The sequence below is a fragment of the Juglans regia genome, chromosome 13 (genome assembly GCF_001411555.2).
Source record: "Juglans regia cultivar Chandler chromosome 13, Walnut 2.0, whole genome shotgun sequence".
NCBI classification, from domain to species: Eukaryota; Viridiplantae; Streptophyta; class Magnoliopsida; order Fagales; family Juglandaceae; genus Juglans; species Juglans regia.
This window is the reverse complement of record NC_049913.1, coordinates 12,809,740-12,835,183: the sequence shown is the minus strand read 5'-3', so window position 1 is coordinate 12,835,183 and position 25,444 is coordinate 12,809,740. Positions and strand designations below refer to the sequence as shown.

Below are 25,444 nucleotides of genomic sequence, written 5' to 3'. Positions count from 1 at the left end.
GTTATCGTTTGAAGAAAGAACTTCTTCGAAATCAACAAAGGAAGGAAAATAAATAAAAAAGTTGTCTTCAACTCTCGTATCTGCAAACGAATGCAACCTCCCTCTGTCTCTCTCAAACTCTATAATTGTGTTGGTACATGTTCTTTTCCTCAGGGTTTCGAATCATGTCGACCGTTAGCATGGAGCCTCTGCTCCACCACTCTGTTCGTGAGAGCGTTAGGTATGCTCTCAAATCCAGGATTTTCAAGCCCTCCTCCTGGAGCTGCTCCACGAATCATAAGCTGGTCTTCCATGCCCGGAGCTTCTGCAACTTCAGGTCTTCCAATGTTCACGCTCTCAGAGCTAGCACTACTACCGACACGGATCTCGTTGAGACCTTGGAATCCACCGATATCTTCTTCAAGGAGACTTTCCCGCTCAAACGAATGGAAACGGTTCGAATTTCACACCCAAATATTTCCGTTTCATTTCGTTTCGTGTGAGTGTGGTTTCTGTTCGGTTTCCGTTAAAGTGTTGGAAAAAGGGAACGGACCTCTTTGGTTGTGGAGGAAGTGAAAGTTGGGTCTACATATTTATAGTTTTGGTTTCTAAGAAAATGAAAATCTTCGACTTCTATAATCTGAAATTGCAGTACAAGAGCATAATTGAGACTTCCTTCCACACACGGGTGGATTTTCCCAGATTTTTTTTTTTCTCTTTCCTCTGTTTTCTCAGCAATCAAACAGAACGGTAGATGTCAATTGAAAGCAATTGAACTTTTTATGGATTGCTAGACTTCCAGTGCTTCACTTTTTTCAGAGAGAAGTGCGGAAAAAAAGAAGTGCTTAATTGTATCGTTTTAAAAATTTGCACTATTTTCTCAGCAGCTTGACGGAATTGACGGGTTTGAATCTGATTAAAAGTGTTACTGTGATTGACTTGGATGGTAGGTGGAGGGAAAGATCTTCATCAGATTAGATCACGGGCAGAATAATGGGAATTGGCAGCTTACTGTAGGTTGTAATCTTCCCGGGAAATGGATTCTTCACTGGGGAATTTCTCGTGTAAAATATGTTGGCAGGTACGCACTGTTTTAATGCTAGATGCTTTGATCAGGTATTGGAGTGCGTTCAGTGGAAGCGTACCTAGAATTCAAGTATGTATATAGTCACATGTCATCAAATAAGACCTGTCTGTAAAATTCTTACAGTGAATGGGATCAACCTCCTGAAGAAATGAGACCCCGGGGTTCAATTCCCATCAAGGTATGTATTGGTTTCTTAAGGTCGTGTACGGAGCCACTTTTGCAGTGCAACTAAGAGTGCAAAACAAAAACGTTTTCAGGACTATGCCATAGAGACACCTTTAAAGAAATCCTCGTCATCGGAAGGAGATGCTTTACATGAAGTGAAGATCGATCTTATCCCAACGAGTGCAATTGCTGCTATAAATTTTGTTCTGAAGGTCCTGATTTTGAACAGTTTGGAGTCGAGCATAGCAGTTCATTGTGTTAAATTTGCTGGCAATTTATTTTTCATAGATATTTTTGTGTCATCTATTGGGAGGTTTTGGTGGTGCAGGATGAAGAAACTGGAGCTTGGTATCAGCACAGAGGGAGAGATTTCAAGGTGCCTCTAGCAGACTACCTTCTGGATGATGGTAATTTAGTAGCAGCAAAAAGAAGCTTCGGTGTCTGGCCAGGTTTTAGGAGCTATTATATATTATTGTGGTTCAATCAGTTTATTTACGTTTAATTTGTTGATCTGTTGCATGCATAAACTATTTACAATTGTAATTACTCCTCTTTTAGATCTGAAACCATGAAGTTGTGTCAAATGGATGTAGGTTCTTTGTAAGATCCTTTTGCCCTCTTGTATACATCTAGTGTACATGGGTTGTGTCTTTTGTGTTTTTAATGAAGTTTATTACTTATATAAAAAAGATCATAGCCGGAAGGAATGAATAAAATCATTGTTCCTCATTTGTCGCTTCATTTCGATCTTAGATGCAGTGCGCTATTGAAGTGTGAATCAGATGGCATCCATAGCACGTTTTCTCTCTTGTTCCTTTGCATCTTTTTTAGTTGAGCTTGTGCGGATTTGAATTATGTCTACATTGACCTGTTGAAGATAGAAATCTGTTTTGTTTCACGAATCACAACGCCTCTTTTTGTACCCATTTCATACAAGAACCATTAAATCACTATTTATCACAAAAGCTAAAACTGATGGGAAATGGTGAATTTAATAATTTAGTGAATAATTCAAAATTAACTAGCTTGGAAATTTGAGCCAAGTGGCCATATTGCAGCTAAGTTGCAGACACCATCATTTGTGCCTATCATTATGGGCTTGGCATGAATAGCATCATGATGGGTGGTTTATATCATCACTTGTTCTCCCAGTAATTGTCTACTTCTTCCATTCCGCATTCATTCATGATCTGATAGGCTGTTTCTTGGCTCTTCTTGAACCCTAGGGGCTTTGGGGCCGTTATCTAACTTGCTCATCAAGGCAGAAGTGTCGCCTGCTAATGATTCAGAGAGCAGCAATGAATCCAGAGAGGCTAAAAAAAAAGGTAGAAGCCTAGAAGGGTTCTATGAAGAGCAGCCTATTGCAAAACAAGTGGCTTTTGACAATTCAGTCACTGTCTCTGTTAGAAAGTGTCCAGAGACAGCTAAAAATCTTCTGTATGTTGAAACCGATTTACCTGGAGATGTTTTCATTCACTGGGGAGTTTGCAGAGATGACACCAAAACGTGGGAAATTCCAGATGCGCCACATCCACCAGAAACAATATCTTTTAGGGACAAGGCTTTGCAGACTCGATTACAGGTATAACATTGAAATATATTCCCTCACAGAGATATTGGCAAATGCATTTTTGTTTTGGATCTATAGTGGTGTTATTCTTGCTAATAATATGCTCACTTAATTGATTACATGTACAAAATTACCTATGAAAAATGTACATTTATGAAATCAGTTTTATATCAGATCAAATCAATGAATTAGAACAAAAAGCAACCCACCCGGTGCCCACTGGAAACGAGCCTGTTCGGTTGTGAAACAATGGTGTGTGCGCACGCGTGTATGCATGTGCCACCATAAAAGCAGCTTGAATTTGAATTCTTTCCAGCTGAACATCGTGGATTATTCGTTGCAAGAGGAACATTTGGACTTCTAACCGTGGATCTTTCCACAGTAATGCAATTACCTTTATATCCTTAGGCTCCTTGTATGAATGGATGACTGCTTTAGGTAGCCTTCCACCCAATCTCTGGACTTCCTTGATTCTTTGAGTCTTGGAGTTTAATTTTGGGCAGAACTTCTGTATACTTGAGGCCATTCCATATTTCTTTTTAGAAATATTTTTTAATTCACAAACAGACAGGCATGCATTTATGTAAATAAATACTGTGAATTTAAATAACCGCCAGGCCCATCATCATATTGTTGAACCATTTGTCCTTTCCTCCAATATGATGTTCAGGTCTTTTCAATTTGTTCTCTCTCTATATCTATCTTTAATTTTTGATTACTAATCCTTCGGGCAAACAGATTCTTGTTGTGAAGTATAATTTCTGCTACCTAATTGGGAGATAGGATATCATATCGCAAGCATACGTTTGACTAGAATATCGGAGGAGGATATCTTGTAAAATTTTATTCACATGCTTATGATACATGTGTACATTGATCAAATCCCTTAGGCTTGGGGGTATGCTCCCCCTAGGTCTAAGGTTCAAATCCCCTTGGGTGCAAACAATCTCTAGGGACCATCGGACTGGGGGATTTTTTTCTTGAATTACCCGAGGTGCACTTGCGGGAAACTCCTTGCCGAGAGCCTGTGCACCTTTGGGATTAGTCGGGACGCTGTTCCTGGACACCCGGTGCCAATAAAAAAAAAAACGTGTACATTAATCATGCTGACAGGAACCAATATAAGGATTTATGTGGACACATTGTTATACTTGCAAGTACTACTATAGAGATCCAAGTACTACTATAGAGATCTGAGATATGAATTTTACTTGCCTTAATCCCTTGGCTATTCTTGTATGGAAACTTTGAACTGGGATGGCTCAATTCGTTTACGATTTTGGTCTTAAGCTGTTGTCTTGGTATTCTTATTTAAACCGCATGGGTAACACATTCTGCAGCCAAAAGAGATCGGAGATGGATGCTGTGGATTGTTTACCATAGAAGAAGGACTTCAAGGTTTTCTTTTTGTGCTCAAGCTAAATAAAGGCACTTGGTTGAATTGTATGGGAAATGACTTCTACATTCCTCTCTCAAGGTCTAGCAGCTTGCTTGCTAAGTCCAGACAGGGTCTATCTGGAAGTGCACAGATACTTGAAAAGAATGCAGAAGAAAAAGAAGAAGCATCTCTTAGTGCATATACCAGTGGAATAATTAATAATATAAGGAGCTTGGTAAGTGACATTTCCTCTGAGAAGACTCGGAAGAATAAATCTAAAGAAGCACAAGAAAGTATTCTCCAAGAAATTGAAAAGCTTGCTGCTGAGGCCTATAGTATCTTCAGAAGCTCCATTCCGACCTTCTTAGAGGAACCTATTGTTGATACTGAGGAACCAATTGCTCCAGCCAAAATTAGCTCAGGGACAGGCACAGGGTTCGAAATATTATGCCAAGGTTTTAACTGGGAATCTCATAAATCTGGAAGATGGTACATGGAGCTGAAAGAAAGAGCTTCAGAATTATCTTCACTTGGTTTCACTGTGATATGGCTACCACCACCTACAGAATCTATATCACCTGAAGGATACATGCCAAGGGATTTATATAATCTAAATTCCAGGTACTATAGTTATGGCTGTAGATACAATCTGTGTTACCACCTCCTTCAGAATCTATTTTGTGGTCTTTATGCGAATAATTCTCAACTTTACCTATAAAAAGATGCAAATAATTCTCAACTTGCTCTAGAACTATTTTGTTAATTATAAGTGAAATTAGTTGGTGTTCAGAACGAAAGAGAATTGTGAGTAATATTTCTTGTTGTTGTGGATACAAATCAGGTATGGAAATGTTGATCAGCTGAAAGAGGTTGTGAAGACGTTTCATGAAGTTGGTATCAAAACTCTTGGAGATGCTGTCTTGAATCATCGTTGTGCACATTATCAGAATCAAAATGGTGTTTGGAATATATTTGGCGGCCATATAAAATGGGATGATCGTGCAGTTGTTGCAGATGATCCACATTTTCAGGTATTTTTATTCCCAATTTTTTCTCTATATTACCTTTCTTTGACAATGTAGTTCTATCTCATCTCCATGGTGAACCCTTATTTCATTTTCTTTTTAATGCACTCTAAAATTCAATTCACAATGGAAAACAAATTAATGAATACTCCATGGCTAAAGAGGTTATGTAATTTTACTAATATGGTGCCTAGGGTGCTACAGCTTGAGGAGTTTATAAGCAGTTATTACGTGTTTGGAGGCAGGATCATGCAAATAAATGTCTGATAAAGAACATAAAAACATACAGAAAAACTTGAACTTCATTTCCTGGATTCCCACAGATTTTCTGTTGCTAAAAATTTGATCAATGCAATTGAATTTTTGTAACTACAAACGCATTACCTTTGACTAGAGCTCTTAAATGCGATTTCAAAAAATTTCAGTCTCCAATGGATACTGATGTTCTTTTTATGTGGACTCTGCTTCATCTTGTACATTTTTGGATATTTATCCTCTCCTGTATCTTTTTTCTTCAGTAACATAATTAGAGAATAGATCACTTCCCTTAAAAAAAAAAAAAAAATTCAAATTAAGGGAAATAATCTCAAAAGTTTCAGAGATTAAAAGATTGTGCAAAGAAGAGATACATACTTGTGGGCCCAAATGTGAATTACAGCCTAACTTTAATGGTGTCGTCTTTTTGGGATAGAAAAAAATGTGGAACCCATGGGTTCATTGGCCTAGCAAAGGTACTTTGGGAAGAACACATTACAAGAAATTTCTTTCTCCATGATCATTTGTTGTGCGTGTGCAAAAGAAAGTTTGTTTTCAAAAGAAGTAGAGGTCAAAGTTGCTTGACTAGATATTCCTCGATTACATCTCTTACTGCTATAAAGAGCAGCTCTAGTGCTAGCAGCGATAGTAGTAATAGTAGTAATGGCAGTTTTAATTCATCAATAGTAGTAATACTAGCAATAGCAATTTCTTAGAATGAATAAAATAAGTTGACTTGACTCTTTGGAATAGCCTTCATGTCTGCTCTATGTGGTAGAAGCTGAAGTGTAAACCTAGGAATGCTACAATATCTGTCTCTAGCCTTTGGAGTATGCTTGTAATGCTGGACTCATAACTTGGTCAATTCTGCAACAGAAGTTGTAGTGTAGTGAGTAGATCTTTTTTTCTTTCTATAATGAAAAACAATAAAAATCTTGCGCGTGTGCCTCGTTCTGCTGTTTGTATGATTTTAGAAGTTTAGACCTAAGGAACAATGAAAATTGCAAACGTGGAAAAGAAGTGAGTGACCTTGTATCTTTCAGGATTGCCAACCTATTTCTGAAATCAGACATGCACAATTTATCCTATGAGACGTGCCTATATGTACCATTATTCTTTCTTGGTCACAATGCCAACTGTTTGTTCTCAGATATATATGAAGTACCTTGTTTTTTTCATGCAGGGCAAGGGAAACAAAAGTAGTGGAGATAATTTCCACGCTGCACCAAATATTGATCATTCCCAAGATTTTGTGAGGAAGGATCTCAGAGAATGGTTGTGTTGGCTGAGGTGAGCAATCTGGACTGGTATTTTTCTTGAATTTTTGAGGAACTTTTTCGAGGAAGAGTATCGTTTTGTATACATAAGGTCCAAAACCACCTTTAAGAGAAAGATGTGTCTAAATAATTCCTCAGTAGGTCAAAAGTTAAATCTTTCTTAAAGCTAGAGTGACTTAATGAAAACTGGAGTTCAGTCTTGATCATGGCACAAACAAGATCATCCCAACCCATTTCTGAAGACTGCATTTGAGCCAATGTCCTGATTTTGTTTCTGAAAATCCTAGATTAGCTCAGTTAAGTAAAAAATTCCCTTATTAGACCTGACAAATGCAGTTTAAAAATTCTAAAGGGACAATTTTTTTTTGATAGTTAATAAGAAAATTTTATTACCATGATTAGGCAAAGCCCAAGTACATAGGACGTATACAAAGGAAATATCTACATCACACTAAGAACAAAACAGAACCTAAAGCAAATCCTGAAAATTATCATCATTCAGTACAAGAGCCTTGGCCCATGGACCCAAAGTACAGAAGAAAAAAATTGAAGGTCTTACTTATAAAAAAAAAAAACCCTAAGGTCTCTCAAAGAGCAATCTCTATCTTCGAAGCATCTCCCATTCCTTTCCAATTAAAGACACCACATCACACACAAAGGAATCATCTTCCATATGGTAGCCACACTAATTCTCCCCTCAAAACCATTCCAACATGCAAGACGATCAACCTGTTAGGGACCCCGGTCAAGTCCTTAAACACTATGACCTCCTTGCTTAGAATATCCTTGTGATGACCGAGAACACGTTCTTCTCTTGCTTGGTTCAAGTGCAATGGTTGCCAAAGTGGCAATGGTAGTTGGGTGAGGTTAGGTGTTTAGGCTTGATTAGGCGAGTGAGGGTGGCTATGGATGATGGAGGCGCACGACAATGGATGCATGTAGGGTTGGCGCCACTTAGGGTTTAGGGTTAGGGTTGGATGAAAGAAGATAGAGCTAGGGCAAAGAGATGGGCGGCTAGGGTGGACGGCACAATGATGGCTTGATTGGTTGATGGAGAGATTTTAGGAATGATTCCTAAAATCTTGGAACTCCAATAAGGGAAGAGGTGGCCGGTTAGGGATGATGGGATGATCACTAGGGTTCCTAACTTGTAGGAATCCCAATATGGAAAGTAAGGTGGGCGGCTAGGGCAATCCCAAGTAAGGCAAGTGTTGGCCGAACAAGGGAAGTTGGCTAGGGTTTGATGAAGGGGGCGGCAAGGCTATTTATGGAAGTTAGGCTAGGGCAAACACTATAGTGGACGGCACTAAGTGTTTGGATGGATCAAATGAGGCACTTGTGATGGTTTCGGCAAGGGACAATTGATGAACACAATGTATTCTCAAGAACAACTCAAGAATAATTCAAGAACACTCCAAACAAATAATAAGATCAATGTAGAGAAAATAGAGAACAAGGAAATTGATGAATAATACTCATAAGATTGATAAACCGAATCACACTTATTCACGAATTGCAAAGTGTGATTCTCTCCTTAGGGATTCACGAATTGCACCCCAAAGAGTCCAAGTGCTAAGCACCGAACAAGTGATCTCAAGAACAAAGTTGTCCCAAAAGGAAATTGTCAAAAGATGTTAAAGAAAAGACTAAGGGTCCTATTTATAAGAGTTACAACTTGGAAACCCCCATTAGGTCCCTTGTAAATAAATAATAATGAAATAAATAAAAAACAATTGGATAGTGGCATGGACCACTCATGGCCGTGACATGCATGGGCCCATGGTGGGCTAGGTGGTTGCATGGTGGTCTTCGGGCTATGGCTTGCTGATGGTGAGCCATGTGGGTGCACTGCATGGCCTAGGCTGGTGGCCTAGGCGCTGGCTGCAAGGCATGGGTTGGAGCCATGCGCTGGATGGCATGCCTAGTGGGCATGCCACTGGCCTGCTCTGCAAGGCACGGGCTGGAGCGCAGTCGTGCGTTGGATGACATGCCTGGTGGGCATGCCACTGGCCTGCTCTGCAAGGCACGGGCTGGAGCCGTTTGCTGGATGGCATGCAGCGAGGCATGCCACTAACCTCGCTGGTGTGCGGCGTGGGCTGCACACTGGGGCGTGCGTAGGCTAGCACGCGCATGGGTGTGCACCTAGGCAGGTGCAAGAGCCGCGCACTCATGGGGGTGCGCAAGGGCCGCGCTCAGTGGTTGCCAGCGCATAGGCCTGTGCAGGCGCACGCGCAAGGGGTTTGGGCAAGGGCCGCGCGCGCATGGGCGTGCGCCCCTTAACCTCGCTGGCCCACATGCTGGGCACCCCATGCGTGTCAGTGCGCGAGCCAAGGCATGCATGCATGCTGGGCGCCCTGGGCGTGACACGGCACGGGCCAAGGCATGCATATAGGCTTGCCGAGGTGTTGTCCTTGCCCTCCAAGGTCAATGTTGAGGCTTGTCCCGAGGCCACTTTCCTAGGGGTTCTAACACAACCACTTCCTTCGCCATCACCCAAACAATACCTGTCCAGCCAAAAATCTCATTCCACAAAGACTTTGCCACCTCACAATGAATAAAGAGAAGATTTATAGATTCACCATCTTTCTTGCACGTGAAGCACCAATCAACTATACACATGCCATGCTTTCTTAGATTATCCATGGTCAGAATTTTTCCAAGAGATACCAACCAACTGAAGAATGCCACCTTCGTAGGTACCTTCACTCTCCATATGCTTTTCCAAGGAAATTCCAAACCTCTATGACAGTTTAACACTTTATAATATGAACTAACCGAAAACCTGGAATTTCCTGCCTGCACTCACGATAACCTATCTGGCCTTCCCTGTGCAACCTTTGAATTATAAAGTCTTTCCCAAAAGTCAGAAACTACATTCACCTCCCAATTGTTAACATCTCTCACAAAATCAACATTCCATTGAATGTTATTATACAAACAAGAAAAAGAATCAGCAACCATAACATCTTGATCCCTAGCAATCCTAAACAAAGAAGGAAAATTGATTTTGAGGGCCGAATCCCCACACCAAATATCATGCCAAAACAAAATCCTTTTCCCATCCCCCACCTTAAATTTAATATGTTTAGAAAAATCCCCCCAACCCTTCCGAATGGACTTCCACAAACTCACCCCACATGCTCCTCTAGCTTCATTTGAACACAATCCCCCCACATACTCCCATATTTAGCTTCAACTCCATTTTTCCATAAAGCATCTCTCTCCATGTGATATCTCCAAAGCCATTTCCCAATGAGTGTTTTGTTAAAAAGCCTTAAGTCTCGCACCTACAAACCTCCACAAGAGACCGGTTGACAAACCTTATTCCAACTAACCAAGTGGAACTTTTTTTCCTCTCCTATACCTCCCCACAAAAAGTTACGAAAACTCCTCTCAATCCTCCTTGCTACCCTTGCCGACAATGGAAAAAGAGAGAAAATAAGTGGGAAGATTAGACAACGTGCTTTTAATCAAAGTTATTCTTCCCCCTTTAGACAAATATAGCTTCTTCCATCCAGCTAATCTCCTTTCAATTTTCTCAATCACCCCATCCCAAATAGTGACAGATTTATGAGAAGCCCCCAAAGGAAGACCAAGATATCTCATAGGCAACAAAGCTACCTTGCACCCCCCGTAATATTGGCCAGATCTGAAATATTGGAAATGGTACCCACTGGAACAATTTCAGATTTAGATAAGTTGACTCTAAGCCCCGAAACAGCTTCAAAACATAACAACAGTGCTCTCATAGCTCGAAGATGATCTTGATTAGGCTCACTAAAAATCAGCGTATCATTTGCAAAAAGCAGATGGGGACACTTTTAAGCGTCTCTGAGTCTCATCACCCCCTACAAAAGGCGACAAAGATCTTCCTTCCACCGCCTCTTCAATTATTCTACTCAAAGCATCGATAACAAGAACAAATAGAAAAGGAGATAGATGATCTCCTTGTCTCAAACCATGAGAGCTATTAAAGTACCCAACCGGAGAAACGTTCACCAAAATGGAGAATCTCGATGTCGAAACGCAATGTTTAATCCACGAACATCATTTCTCACCAAAACCATATCTCCCAAGTAAATACAAGAGAAAATCCCAACTAACATGGTCATAAGCCTTTTCCATATCTAATTTAACTAAAATTCCAGATTCACCCAATTTGATTCTACTCTCCAAACATTCATTAGCAATTAAAACTGAATCAAGAATTTGTCTCCCCCTCACAAATGCATTTTGAGATTTCAAAATAATCCTCTCCATTACCACACTCATATGATTGACTAGCACCTTAGAAATAATCTTGTAAACCCCATTTACCAAACTAATAGGTTGAAAGTCTCTCATCTCCATAGCCCCCACCCTTTTAGGAATAAGTGCAATAAAAGTTGCATTGATACTTTTCTCAAATTTCATAAAGGTATGAAATTCAAGAAAAACCTTAATAAAATCTTCTCGCACTATGTCCTAACAAGCTTGAAAGAACGCCATAGAATAACCATTTGGACCCGGAGCCTTGTCCCTAGCCATACCTCTAACCACATCAAAGACTTCTTCTTCTTCAAACATTTTTTCCATCCAATCTGCACTAACCAGGTCAATGGAGTAAAAAAACAGCCCATCTAACTTATGTCTCCATGAGAAATCTTCCCTAAATATCTTTTCATAAAAATTCACAATATGTTCCTTGATAGCCTCTTGATCCGAAAGAATGTTATCACCTTCATGAAGGACCTCTATAGAATTATTTCTTCAATGAGAGTTCGCCATTTGGTGAAAACATTTTGTGCACTTATCACCTTCCTTCAACCACAACACCCAAGATTTTTGCTTCCATGATATTTTCTCCATTAAGGATATTGATTCTAATTCAGCAACCACCCCTTTTTTTTCTCTCCAAATCCTCCCCGGATAAAACCCCCAACAACTCCTTATCCTCCAAACAACTCAACTGATCCACAGCAGAATCTCCCTCTTACTATCCAAATTTCCAAACTCCTCTTTATTCCATATCTTCAAATCTATTTTAAGCGCTTTAAGTTTACCAGCCAATACAAAACTTGGAGTACCGGAAAAGTTGTACGAAGACCACCACCTCCTCACCCTTTCCACAAAGCCCTCATCCTCCAGCCACATATTTTCAAATTTAAAGTACCTACACCCTCCAATAATACCCCCACAGTCTAGCATAATGGGATAGTGATCAGAACCAATTCTCGGAAGTCTTTTTTGACACAAATCTGAAAAATGAGCTTCCCAAGAGGCTGAAACCAAAAATCTGTCCACGCTTGATCATGCCCTACCGTTGGACCACGTATAGTCCCCTCCTGCCATTGGTAAATCAATCTAATTGAAGTCGAAAATCAGATTTGAGAAAGCTTTCATTGCATGCGAAAAATGAGAATCCCCCACTCGGTCGCTAGGCAATCGAGTAATATTAAAATGAGAATCCCCATAGACTCTCTTCTTATTTTCTCTCCATACAACCAATACTCCGATGATGAAAAGTTTTACTTTTTTCTTATGGTGATGTTCTGGTGCATGTAGTGGTGACTTAGTGATTGCTTTTAGTGAGTTATGGGTCCTTCGAAACTGGTGATTATTGAATCTAAGGCTTTTGAGGTGGTAAGGGATGGGAGGTTTGTTCACTTAATGGAGAAAGGTTGGAAGGTGGTGAAAGAGGTTAGACTAGGGTTAGGCATGACAATGTGGTTCTTAAAAGCCTTGGAGGATGGCTTGACGGCTGGGAGGAAGGGGTTTTATTTTGCGCATAGAGAAGGTGATAGGGGCTATGTTGCTCAACGACGCCTTAACTTATGAGGTTGCTTCATGGCGTTGATGGAGTTTTGGGGTTTCTTTTCAAGGGGGGAAGGGAAGAGGGGGTGGTCATTCTTGTTGTGCAGGTGGCTCATTCTTGCCTCCAAAATAACCTCCATTTCGGTCTTACAGGGAGGTGCTACAACCCAGAGGAAGTGTTAGGAGTAGCCATTACTCTGACATTTCAGCATGCTCGAGAGGAGGGGTAGGCCTACAAAGGGGTGCGACCGCTTCTGCAGGAGCCCAGGTGTGGGTGGAAGATGGCAGAGGAGCTATCGGTCTGAATGAGGAAAGTGAGCTTCTTGCTTTACAGGAGATGAAGTGCCAGGTCGACTTGTTGCATGCTACAAGCAAATTTAGTTTGGATGATACGATGCTCAGAGGAGAAAAAAGGGCTGGGAGTGGGTTTGGGTCTAGGTGTGGGTTGTGGCCCAAGTGAAGTAAATTTGAAGGGTGCATTAGGTGGGCTAATGACGATGGGCCAGGCTTAGTCATGTGGGCCTCAGGCTGGAAAGCAAAGCTGCGTGGGCCAAGGAGGAGAGGCAAACCTGAAGGGGAAGAAGGTGTCTACTGGGCTGGGCCTGAGCAGAAGCCCATGCCGGGTTTGGCAGGAAAAAGGCTTGAAACTCAGGATTTCGGGTATGCCAGAGGTGCCTGAATCATCATTATCGGGTCTGAGTCTTGGACTGTGACTGGCACAAAAAGGGGCGACGGCCTCTGGCGAATTAGGTGGTGGTTCGGCAGTGGTCCCACAATCGCCGGAAGTGGAGGTGGTGGAAATTGTAGACGGTGAAGTGCACGTTTCTGTCCTTGATGGTTCTGGAGCTGCTCAAGGAGGGTTGTCTCTTGGTGGGCTGCCTCAGAAGCTTCTGGCGAGCACTGGGTCATCTATGAACGTGTCATTATCCTTGGCCCAGATGCAAATAAGGTCGTGGGGGGAAGAACTGGCTCACGGTGAGCCTTTCGAGGGAGCTCGAGAAGACATCTGAGCTGTTGTGGATTGTGGGTGTTCGTCGGATAAGGGGGAGATTAATGGGGAAGGTACGCTGATGTTGTTTGACCCCTGTAAATACTCAACAGAGGGGGAGGAGGCTGTAGGAGAGGATCCCACCCCTTTAAGCATGGTTCCTCCTAGTATTTCCTCTGAGTGGGTATTGAAAAAGGTAGAGGAACTTTAGAGCTGTATGAGGATCTCGTGTGTGGGCTATGAAGAGTAGTTTATGACCTTGATTACAACAATTGAGGCAGGATAACATGGTGCAGGGTCAAAAAGAGATAGGGAACTGAAGAGGTTGACTTGGTCCATTAATTATGATGGAAAGGAGGGGAGTGCTAGTCATGGAAGAAACAAGGGGAGGGCTGAAACAATTGATAAATGAAGCCCAAAATTTTGAGTTGGAATGTTAGGGGGTTGAATGAGATTAATAAACGCCTTTAAATAAGAGCTTTATTAAGGCAATGGAAGGTGGACATCATTTGTTTGTAGGAAACAAAGTTGAAGCATATCAATAGAAGAATTATTCGGAGCATATGGAGTTGCCTATATGTAGGTTGGACATACTTACTCTCTAAAGGGGCCTCGGGTGGAATTTTGGTTATGTGGGATAAGAGGGTGGTGGAGAGCATTGATGAGTGTGTGGGGGAGTACTCGATGGGGTGTTTCTTTAAAAATTCTGATGATGGTTTTCTTTGGGCCTTTGCTGGGGTATATGGTCATAATTTGGATAGTGAAGGCGGATGCTTTGGGACGAGCTTATTGGCCTATGTTCTTGGTGGGAGGCTCCATGGTGTATTGGAGGGGATTTTAACGTGACAAGATTTTCCAGTGAAAGATCTGCCCAGGGGGATGCCAAAATCAAGCTATGGTGGATTTCTCAGATTTCATTTTCGAGTTAGGCCTTATGGACATACCTTTAATGAGAGGTGAGTATACTTAGTCTAATAATCATTCTTGGTCAAGACTGGACAGGTTTCTCATTTTCCCTTCATGGGAGCTACAATAGCCAGATTTAAACCAGAAAAGGCTCCCGAGAATATGTTCTGATCATTTTCTTGTAATGCCCGATGGTGGTGGTATTCTAGGGGGCAGTTGGCTGTTCAAGTTTGAGAATATGTGGTTAAAAAAGGAGGGGTTTGTGGACTTGGTTAGACAATGGTGGAATTCATACCTATTTGAGGGCAATCCGAGCAATGTGTTGGCTAGAAAATTGAAAGTTTTGAAGGACTTGAAGACATGGAATGCATAGGTGTAGACAATGTTGGAATTCATACCTATTTGAGGGCAATCCGAGCAATGTTTTGGTTAGAAAATTGAAAGCTTTGAAGAAGGACTTGAAGACATGGAATGAACATGTGTTTGATGATGTAACCTTACAGAAGAAAAGCTTGTTCCAAGAGTTACAAAGTTTGGAGGGTGTAGGAGATGAGAACAACCGTAAAGAGCAAGTAGTTTCTGAACTTGAAAGATTGACTCTAATGGAGGAGATTTCGTGGAGGCAAAAGTCAAGGCCTTTATGGCTTCGGGAGGGGGATAAATGCACTAAGTTTTTTCACCAAGTGGCCAATGCACATAGGAGGTTTAATTCCATTGAGTCCTTGAATATTGATGGAGTTACATCCTCTGATCAGGTTGTGATGAAGGAATACGTGGCTGGCTATTTTGAAAATTTGTTGTCAGAACCTCATGCATGGAGGCCTACTGGAGATGGACTACCTTTTGAGGGCATTGATCAAGATAGTATGGTTTAGTTGGAGAGACCTTTTGAAGAGGAAGAGGTACAACAAGTAATCAAAAAAATGAATAAAGATAAAGCTCTAGGTCCGGATGGTTTCACTATGGCTTTTTTTCAGACTTGTTGGGAGGTGGTGAGAGAGGATGTAATGTTGGTTTTTTAGGAATTTTTCACTCATGGCAAATTTGAAAAAAGCTTAAATGCTACCTTTATTGCTCTAGTCCCAAAAAAGGCTGGTGCAATAGAGGTACAAGATTTTAGACCAATTAGTCTTGTGGGCAGCATGTATAAGATACTGTCAAAGGTTGTTGCTAATAGAATGAGCACGGTTATGGAGAAGATTATCTCTAAATCCCAAAATGCCTTTGTGAGGGGGGAGCATCTTAGACTCGGTTCTTATCGCCAATGAATGCTTGGATAACAGAATCAGGTCGGGAGCTCCAAGTCTTCTATGCAAACTAGATATGGAGAAGGCATACGATCATGTTAATTGGGATTTCTTGATATATATGCTTAGTAGATGTAGTTTTGGGGAAAGATGGAGGAAATGGATAAGGCATTGTGTGTCCATGGCTCGTTTCTCGATCTTGGTAAATGGTGATCTTGTGGGCTTCATTAATAGTTCGCGGGGACTACGACAAGGAGATCCATTATCACCTCTCTTATTTGTCCTAGTAATGGAGGCACTAAGTCGGATGGAGTTAGTGGCAATAGGGGGAGGATTTTTTTCAGGCTTTTCAGTGGGAGATTCACATGGCCTTACCATTATTTCTCACATTTTGTTTGCAGATGATACCTTGCTGTTTTGTGAGGCAAATGCAGGACATATCCAATTTTTGAAGGCCATTCTACTTTGCTTTGAAGCTGTATCTGGGTTGAAGATTAATCTTGCCAAGACGGAGATGGTCGCGGTTTGTGTTGTAACCAATATTAGAGGGCTGGCTAGTATCTTGGGTTGTGTGGTTTTTTCGTTGCGGTTGAAGTACCTTGGGCTTCCGTTGGGGCTTCTTTCAAAGCCAAGTCTTTTTGAGAAGGGGTGCTGGAAAAATTTGAGCGTAGGTTGGCCGAGTGGAAAAAGTTGTATTTATCAAAAGGGGGGAGGCGGATCACACTTATTAAGAGTACTTTATCCAATCTTCCCATATACTAATCATTATTTCCCCTTCTTGCTAGCATTGTAACTAGAATAGAGAAACTTTAACGTGATTTTTTATGGAATGGAATAGGAGATGAGTTTAAGTTTCACTTAGTGGGATGGGACAAGGTTTGTTCTCCTTTGAGGGATGGTGGGTTGGGGGTTCGAAATGTGAGGGCTTTCAACAAGACATTACTAGGTAAATGGTTGTGGCGCTATAACTATGAGAGGGGAGCCTTATGGAAAGGGGTGATTGACATGAAGTATGGTAGTGAACGGGGGGGTTTGGTGTTCTAAAGAGGGACGAGGGACGAGGGACATATGGAGTGGGGCTATGGAAGTATATACGGAAATGTTGGTGCTCTTTCACTAGCAATACTCGGTTGTGCTTGGGGGATGGTAGTAGGCTCAACTTTTAGAAGGATATGTGGGTGGGAGACACGGCTTTGAAGGATGCTTATCCAATAATTTTCAGTATTGCATGGGATAAAGAAGCCATGGTGGCTGATTTGTGGGTAATTCATTAAGGTTCACAGGAGTGGAACATTAGTCTTACTCGGGATGCACATTATTGGGAAGTGAATATTCTGGTGGATTTTCTTAACTTGCTGTACAACACTTCTATTGCTGCCACAATTGAAGATGTGATGGCTTGGAGACCTTCTAGGAAAGGGAAATTCTCGGTACGCTCTTTTTATGATTCTATTTCCATGCAACAAAGGCACAATTTCCCTTGGAAGAACATATGAGGAGTAAAGCACCCATCAAGGCCGTATTATTTGTTTGGACAACAGCTTAGGAAAGATTTTGACCATTGATAATCTTAGAAGACGTGGCCTAATAATAACAGATTGGTGTTGTTTGTATAGAAATAGCGGTGAAACGGTGGATCATTTACTCTTACATTGTGAGTTTGCTAGAGATATCTGGAATTATTTTTTCAGCAAAATGGGAAATAGCATGAGTAATGCCGGGCAGGGTGGTTGAACTATTAGCATGCTGTTGATGGATCACTGGGACACCATAGATTGCAGCCGTATGGAAGGTGGCTCCTATTTGTATTTTTTGGTGTATTGGAAGGAATGAAACGAGAGACATTTTGAAGATCATGAGCGTTCCTTGGAAGAGTTTCGTAGTTTTTTCTGGAAGACTTTGTTTTTGTGGGTCGTTTCTTTAGATTTGAATATTTTCAGCTTCCATGATTTCCTTGTAACTGTTTCTAGCTCCTAAATAGGTGTATTCATCTGTATACTTCTAGTGTACTTGGGCTATGCCCATCTTTATATCAATGAATTAACTTATTACTTATAAAAAAATTATTAAAATCCCCTCTAAAACACCAAGGGAGATCCCACCAACAACAAAGACCCACTATTTCATCCCATAAAATGCTTCTACTACAGTACAAATTAGGACCAAATTTGGAGGAAAGTGATTTTGGGGAGAGGTTTGAATCTAAAGAGGATTTTGTTCTTGATCCTTTGTGTTCCATTCCTCCAGGGATTGATTGGAACATCAAATCTTCTGATTGGGTGTTGAGGAAGGTGGATGAGATCAAGGATTGTGTGGGTGTTTCTTGTGATGGCTTTGAGGAACAATTTAGAGCCCTCTTGATTGCTATTGAGGCTAGTCAACCTTCTTTGGTCATATCCACTTTAAAAAATGAGAGGGAATTGAAGAGATTGAAGTGCATTGTTAATTATAATTGAAGGAGTGGAAGTGCACTTAGAAACAAAGGCAAGGAAAGGGTCGCTAATGATTATCAATGAAGCCTAAGATGATTTCATGGAATGTTAGGGGGCTTAATGATTTCAGAAAACGCCTTCAGGTGAAGAATTTTTTGCGTAAGTGGAGGGTTAATGTTATTTGTCTACAAGAAACCAAATTGAAGATTGTTAATCAATCTATTGTTAATAGTTTGTGGAATTATAATTGTGTGGAATAGTTTAATAATACAAGAAACCATATCATTAAGGAAAATTCTTCTTGCAAGCGAGTTTGCGCACCAAACCGCACACCAATATTGACATGTAAGACATCCATTTAATGAAACGATGCGAATTGAAGACAATTGATTTTCATGAGACAACATTTTTTTCTCTCAAAATTTTTATTTTTTTGTTTTTATTTTCAATAAAAAAAAATCATGTCAACATCGGTATGAGGTTTTGTGCGCCAAACTGCTTGTACTTAGCAAGGCTCTATTATTAAATTGAGTGTAAGGTACCCCAGATTCAAAAATCTCGACAATCCCCCCCCCACCCCCCAAATCACTTTCTCAATGCCTCCTTTATCAAACTAGACAGAAGAAAAATGCTTTGATAAAACCGTGGGAAGGCCTTCCTCAATCAAAGGTGCTTTATATGCAGCGGTCTTGAGGTCATTGGCGGTAGTCAGGTCGAGATTAGCTCAGTGGTAGAAAGAAAGGGCAATGCACTTGTAGGAGACAAAAGACCTTAAGTGACATTGGGAGAGTTGGAGGGAGTCTTGTGGGATGTCAAATCCCAATTGAAGGGAGTTATGGATTATGTAAGAGATTTAATGATTAAAGTGGATAAGGGGCTGGACCTAGTCGTGGGTACAAGTGTGCTACCAAGTGTGCCAGAAAGTGTGCAGGCAAAGGGTGTGTCAACGATAGGGTCATTGGACGCTGGCATCTTTGTTCATGCCAGTGCCACTATGCCTTCTGAGGGAGCTGTAGGGTCTCAGGCACTAGTTGCAGATGAAGTTGGTCCTTTTGTTCAGAGTTCATTTGTAGTTGAAGACGGAGGTCTCTCCAAGGTCTCGAGTATTTTGGAAGATACAGTCGAGCCTCTTTTAGAAGATGTAAACGGGGCAACAGAAGGTAGTGCTTCCCCTCTTGAAGAAGCAACACAACAAGGATCATCGAGGGGTGGAGCAAATACACACAATGTTGATGGAGGGGAGGAATCTGCAATGGTAACAGATGGAGGGGACAACAACCATATAGATGTTGAGCAACCATTTGGCGAGAATGATTTATCATTGGTGCCTCGCGTGGGGCAAGGTTTAGGGTCGAGAGTGCAATCGGGTACTATGGCTGGGGATAATGTCGTTTCCTTGGTTTCTCTTCCTCCGATCAACGATATAGCGGGTTTAATATTGGATTGGATTTTGAATAAAGATAACATGTTTCTACAAACCCTAGGACTTTCATATGGAGAATTGAGAGAATATGAAGACCAATTTAAAACACTATTCACTGCAATCGAGGCGAGCCACGCGCTTGAAACCAAATCTAAGTTTAAGAAAAGCAGGGAGTTGAAGAATCTTTCTTGGGCAATTAACTACGATGCTAAGGGAGGTAGATCAAGTCGAGGGAAGGGTAAAAGGAGGGCTTTGTGATGTTCGGGTTGAGGATTAGTTTTAAGGAATCTAGGGGATGGGGTCGGGGTGGTGTAATGATAGTTTTCCAATTCGGGTTTGGTGTATTTTGGGTAGGTTTTTATGGGCTTTTGGGTCATTATGGGCTTTTTTGTATGGACTATGTGTTTTTCTTGTATACGTCCAGTGTACTTGGTTACTCCTATTGATATATATATAATATTTTTAGTTATAAAAAAAAAAAAATCCTGACTACCCTTCTCTATAAAATGAGCAACCTTTGCAACCCCTGAAACTGAAGAAACGGACTTTTTCCCTTTCGTCGGAGATGGGCTTGTCGTTGGAGAGTCCCCAAAACCTTCTCCTCCCTCCATCAACCCTTTATGAGTGTTAGTCCCCTCCTCTTGAGTCGATTTTGCACTGTTCTACTCCTCCATGCATGGCGAGCTCTTAGATTTTTGTCACCGCCGTGAAATCTATCGCCAGGATATCCCCAGATAACTCACCGGCCTCCATCGACCTGTTCTGTGAAGACGATGGGCTCGACGGAGCCCCAGTACGCTTGGGCTGAGCCTACACCACACCAAACAGGCCAAAAGAACTTGACTGCCCACGAGAAACCTTGGGCCTCCAGTGAACAGAGCTAGATACTGGGCCCTTGACCAGCCCTCTTCCATTCTCCTCATCCTTCGGCCCAGACTGCCTCCCCAATTCCTTCTTATAAACTTCAGGATCCATTGAAACATGGCCCAAGCCCATAAGCAGGCCCAGACCTTAAAATTTTCCTTTCATGCAATTAACTCTGACCGTATATGCCATAACGCCCCTTCCGCTTCTCCAAGTCTCTGCAACACCTCGGAAGACCAGCCAACAACTCCATCGTCATTATTATTCCACCGGGACTCTACCATCGAACCACCCTTCGTCAACCTTCTTTTTGGCGCAATATTCACCTTCCTATGATGACCCTGACCATTCTTCTGAAGTGACCCAGAGTCCTCAGACACTGGCTTCAACAAAGCTGACAAATAAGAAGCTTCTCCAGAAGAACTAACTCCTCCGTGAAGGGTTGCGTTAAGCACCTCTTTACCTCTGGAATTTTTAGGATCCTCACCATTCCTGGAAACAACTCTGTTATCTTTAGCCAAAACTGGGGAAGATGAACGTACCATATCTCTCATATTCCTCACAACACCAGCCCATCTGCTTCCTCTCCACCCTTCAGGAATCACTAAAATTCCTTTTCCCACCCCAGTACCATATTCAATCAACTTCACATTACCTACCTAACGAATTTTGACCTCTTTGAAACATGAAGACCTTGTCTCCCTCCCTTCTAGTCTGGTAATAATTAGCTTCTCCCGTTTTCTTCAGACTTCATGATAAAGAGACTTCATGATCTTCCTATTCTTCTCAGAGATACAGAATACGTTGCCACCTTTTCTTCTAAACAGAAACAACTTTCCTTCTATACGAAAACAGTGATCCATCTTCTAACTAAACTAACTAAGGAGAAACTTAAAGGATTGAATTAAGGATCATTCCCAGCAAGAAACACGGGCATGGAAGATGAAAAGACATGAGGCCGAGAAAGAGAAATTATGAAACCTGTCTCATTGCCCTACTTATGAAGTTCCAAGAAGAAGGATTAGATTTGATCTCTCTGAGATTTTCGGATGGAAAGTTCAGCATCAGAACAGTCCAAGAGCGCAGTATGTACTGCAGTATGTAGAGCAGATTTAACTAAAACTAGAGGGACAATTTTTCTTAGCAACCATAGTCAGCAAAATCAAAATACAAAGCAGTAAATAAATAACAGACAGATCTTGTTGAGGAATTAGAAGAATTTTGAAAAACTCTTCAAAAGAAAAAAATACTCTTCAAAAGAAAAAAATACTACGGATGCTGTCACCTAAAAATCCACCATTGAAGAAAGTTGTTACATCTAATTCAGAGACTTAACAAAACCTTTGTAAAATTAAATATGGCCTGTAACCTCAAGAGTGAAAAACTTGAGTTGTACATCAATCACATCAATTCCAGAATTCTGTCCTTATATATATATATATTATCACCTCCGGAACAAACTTTCCCATCAATATTGGAACTTCAGCAGCCACAGTAAACTCACCATTAATCTCCCATTCAGTAAATGAGCAATGAAATCATAAGAATGATTTGTGTATAAGGAGAAGAAAATAATAGGGCCTTGAGGCACAAGAAAGCTCAAGTTATTTTTTTCATCTCTCTTTAAAATATTAAAAAATCCTGAATTATGGCCTCTCTGGATATAAAAGTTGTGAATATATAGGTAAGGAAAAAATCATAAATCTTACCCAAGTCGCAGTCTAGCAAGATTCTGAAGACATTATTTTTACCCAAGTTTTGACTCTAATTTGCCAACACATTATTTTTAATTGTAACAGCTTCCATAGCCATGTTCTCTTCAAAGATAATGAATGCATTAGAGGACTCAAGGTTGCTTATGGAGTTCAGAGGTGGTCTATGTAGTATTGCCCTGTTCATAAATGTCCCTTGAAGTTGATCAAACTGTTTTTTCAATATAATTGTATTGAAAATGACGTCTGCCTTAACCTTAAAATGAGCTGAACAATGCTGCACAAATCTATGGCTTGAAGGTGTGTATTAAATTTAGAATGTTATAGGAGTTTCACTTCTTATCCTGTTGATATGCGATTTCTCCCTACTCCGTATTTAAACTATGTTTCTATAAATGAGATCATATTTACTTTGGTTAAATAGTTTTACTTTCCAAATGTGATCTGCAGGAAAGAAATTGGGTATGATGGATGGAGGCTTGATTTTGTCCGAGGATTTTGGGGTGGTTATGTCAAGGACTATCTGGAGGCAAGTGCACCTTTGTTTGCTGTTGGCGAGTATTGGGACTCCCTCAGTTATACATATGGCGAAATGGATCACAATCAAGATGGACATCGGCAGAGAATTATTGACTGGATCAATGCAACTAATGGGACTGCTGCTGCATTTGATGTCACAACCAAAGGAATTCTTCATTCAGTAAGCATTCAACTAGACAATTTTTTGATGGGGTGTATGGAATATAGAGGATATTGTATCAGTTCCTTGGTTTTATGTGGCTTTAAAAATTGAACATCGACTTTGTTTTCAATGATTGTTTCCCCCATAAAATGATTTGGAATCCATGAATTGAGTGATATATTCTCATATGATAGACTTTGTAGCTTGCAGTTATGCCACAATTCTTCATGGTTATTCCTATGGAAGCTGTATCACTTATGACTCTGCAATATGTACAAATTTATATTATCAAACAAAATTACCAGCTTGCCAGAACTTCTGATGTCATTCCTCTCCACCCTTCACTTAATTTGAGGACCTAGCTCGGATCTGTAACCAGGACTCCAGTTTTATGGACTTGTACTGGTAACAGACTTTCGTATGAGGATGGTATATTTTACGTGGTACATTTCTTTTATGTAGGCACTGGAAAGATGTGAATATTGGCGATTATCTGATCAAAAGGGAAAACCTCCTGGGGTTGTCGGATGGTGGCCATCGCGGGCTGTTACCTTTATAGAGAATCATGACACTGGTTCTACTCAGGTTCAAACTTGTTTCATTTTAAACTGTCCATTTTATCTACCAAATTTTATAAAAAGAGAGGATTTACCGAGCAAAAACAATTTATCTGCCAAATTTGCCAAACTTGTTTTCATTAAAAAATAGAAAATAATATAGCTTGAACTAAAGGCCAAGTATGAAATAAATCCACACCATGCATAATATGACTTAAGTGAGAATGGAGATATGCTCTCTCTATAATGACTTGTTCTTCCAAAGTAAGTGGTCCTCTTCGTTTTCAGGTCAGGTTAGTATGAAATTATGTGAATTCTACAAAATAGTGTCCTTGTAACTAGTAGGCATCTCGCTGTAAATTAGTGGAAGCGTTAAAACTTATCTTGGACAGCTTTCAACTTTCTCCCACTGGCATTAGGAAAGTACAAGACACTGATAGTTTTGTCCATGCGGTTGTCTTGAATTGGAATGGTATGTGTTATTTTACTCGCATATACAAGCTTTTATATTCTTTCTTCCTGCAGGGTCATTGGAGATTCCCAGGTGGAAAGGAAATGCAAGGTTATACTTACATTCTGACCCATCCGGGAACACCCACAGTGTTCTACGACCACATTTTTTCTCACTATCGATCTGAGATTGCAGCTCTGATCTCTGTTAGGAACCGGAACGAAATCCATTGTCGGAGTACAGTAAGTATCAATTCCAGGCTTCAATGTTGGGCATCATGATGCATGTGCATAGAAAACTTTCCTAGAAATAAACAGTTGTTATAATTTTCTTGTTATACATTAAAGAACAGAAGAATAAAGCAGTCAAAATCAGATTGTTCTTTGGCAACAAACTATCTTGGGCTGTTATGGGAAACAGAATTTGAACTTATAATTTAAGTAGAAAACCCACTTAAATGGGTCCCTAATGTAACTGTCATTGTCATTGTTGGCTGAGAACATCTGTTACATTTTGGAGCTAAAAACGTTTGATTTGAACTCAAAATTTTCCTCCTTTTTCTCTCCGCCAAATGCCAATTACTTTTTATGATTCTATTGATGAGATTAGGAATTTATGCTGTTGTTAAATTGGAGATTGAACAAAAAAATTTTGACTTCATTTGTGATACTGTATAATCTAGGTTAAAATTACCAAGGCAGAAAGGGATGTGTATGCAGCCATTGTTGGCGAAAAAGTTGCAATGAAGATAGGACCTGGACATTATGAACCAAGTGGGCCCCAGAGATGGTCTTTAGCTGCTGAGGGAAAAGATTACAAGGTCTGGGAAACATCTTGATATAATCCCAATGATTTTGATTGGATCATTTGGTGTATGAAGTCAGTTACTGGATGATCAGCAAGGTAAAGAATAATACACTTTCTTTGTGATGGGCGTCTGGTTGCAAACCTCCATTGAAGTTGCGTGTACCATACCATGATTGTCCTGACTTAGAGGATCAAGGGAGCTTGAGTACTAGGGCTGAATGGGGGGAGTATACCATCACGGCAATTAAGTTAAAAAGCTAGTGTGGAAGTGGCATCATGTTATTAGGTGTGGGATAGAGATGTACCATTTTACATGTAATTGCATTGTAATGCCTCGCGGAAACATTTTCTAAATAAACATGTCTAAGAATGCATATCATTATATCATACACTCTATATTGGATAATTCTGTAAGAAAACTATTCATAATAAGAGATGATTACATTATTGTTATCATTTGAACAAAACCCCACTTATCTATACCATTCCCATATTTGACTTCTCATTGTTTGATGACCTTTCTTGTATATGAGATGTGTGTGAGCAAGGTTTTCATCTAAACATTGGGATGTGCACTATAATTACTGAGTATGATATATGTTTGTATTATCATCCATGGAATGAAGATATATAAACCGTAACCAGTCACCTTAGATCATGTCTTGTACAAGAGATCATGGGACATGCCATCATGACATACATTCCAGTAAACTACTTGATGCAAGCAAGAGGAAGACTTCATAATCAAGGTTTGTGTGGTAAAAAAGTTTCAATTTTTTCAAAAATGTCAACTTAAAGCCTAACATTTTAAGATTCAAAAGTCATATTTCTCCACAAAATTTTCAT

The 25,444-nt window shown here is 40.5% G+C and overlaps 1 protein-coding gene across 2 annotated transcripts; it reads left to right on the top strand.

The window, feature by feature from the left end:
- On the top strand, nt 1–25,054 carry LOC108984868 (alpha-amylase 3, chloroplastic-like). 2 transcript variants are annotated; one of them, XM_018956952.2, is made up of 13 exons: nt 1–434; nt 930–1,060; nt 1,190–1,244; nt 1,324–1,443; nt 1,560–1,638; nt 2,458–2,813; nt 4,142–4,800; nt 5,021–5,210; nt 6,643–6,749; nt 22,552–22,801; nt 23,246–23,368; nt 23,866–24,033; nt 24,474–25,054. In XM_018956952.2, the coding sequence occupies exons 1-13, from the start codon at nt 138–140 to the stop codon at nt 24,627–24,629; spliced, it is 2,691 nt and encodes an 896-aa protein (XP_018812497.1). In that variant the 5' UTR covers nt 1–137; the 3' UTR covers nt 24,630–25,054. The 2 variants fall into 2 exon arrangements, with proteins under 2 accessions (XP_018812497.1, XP_035540772.1); XM_035684879.1 differs by having other exon boundaries at nt 1,560–1,680.
- Nucleotides 25,055–25,444: the final 390 nt, after the last annotated feature.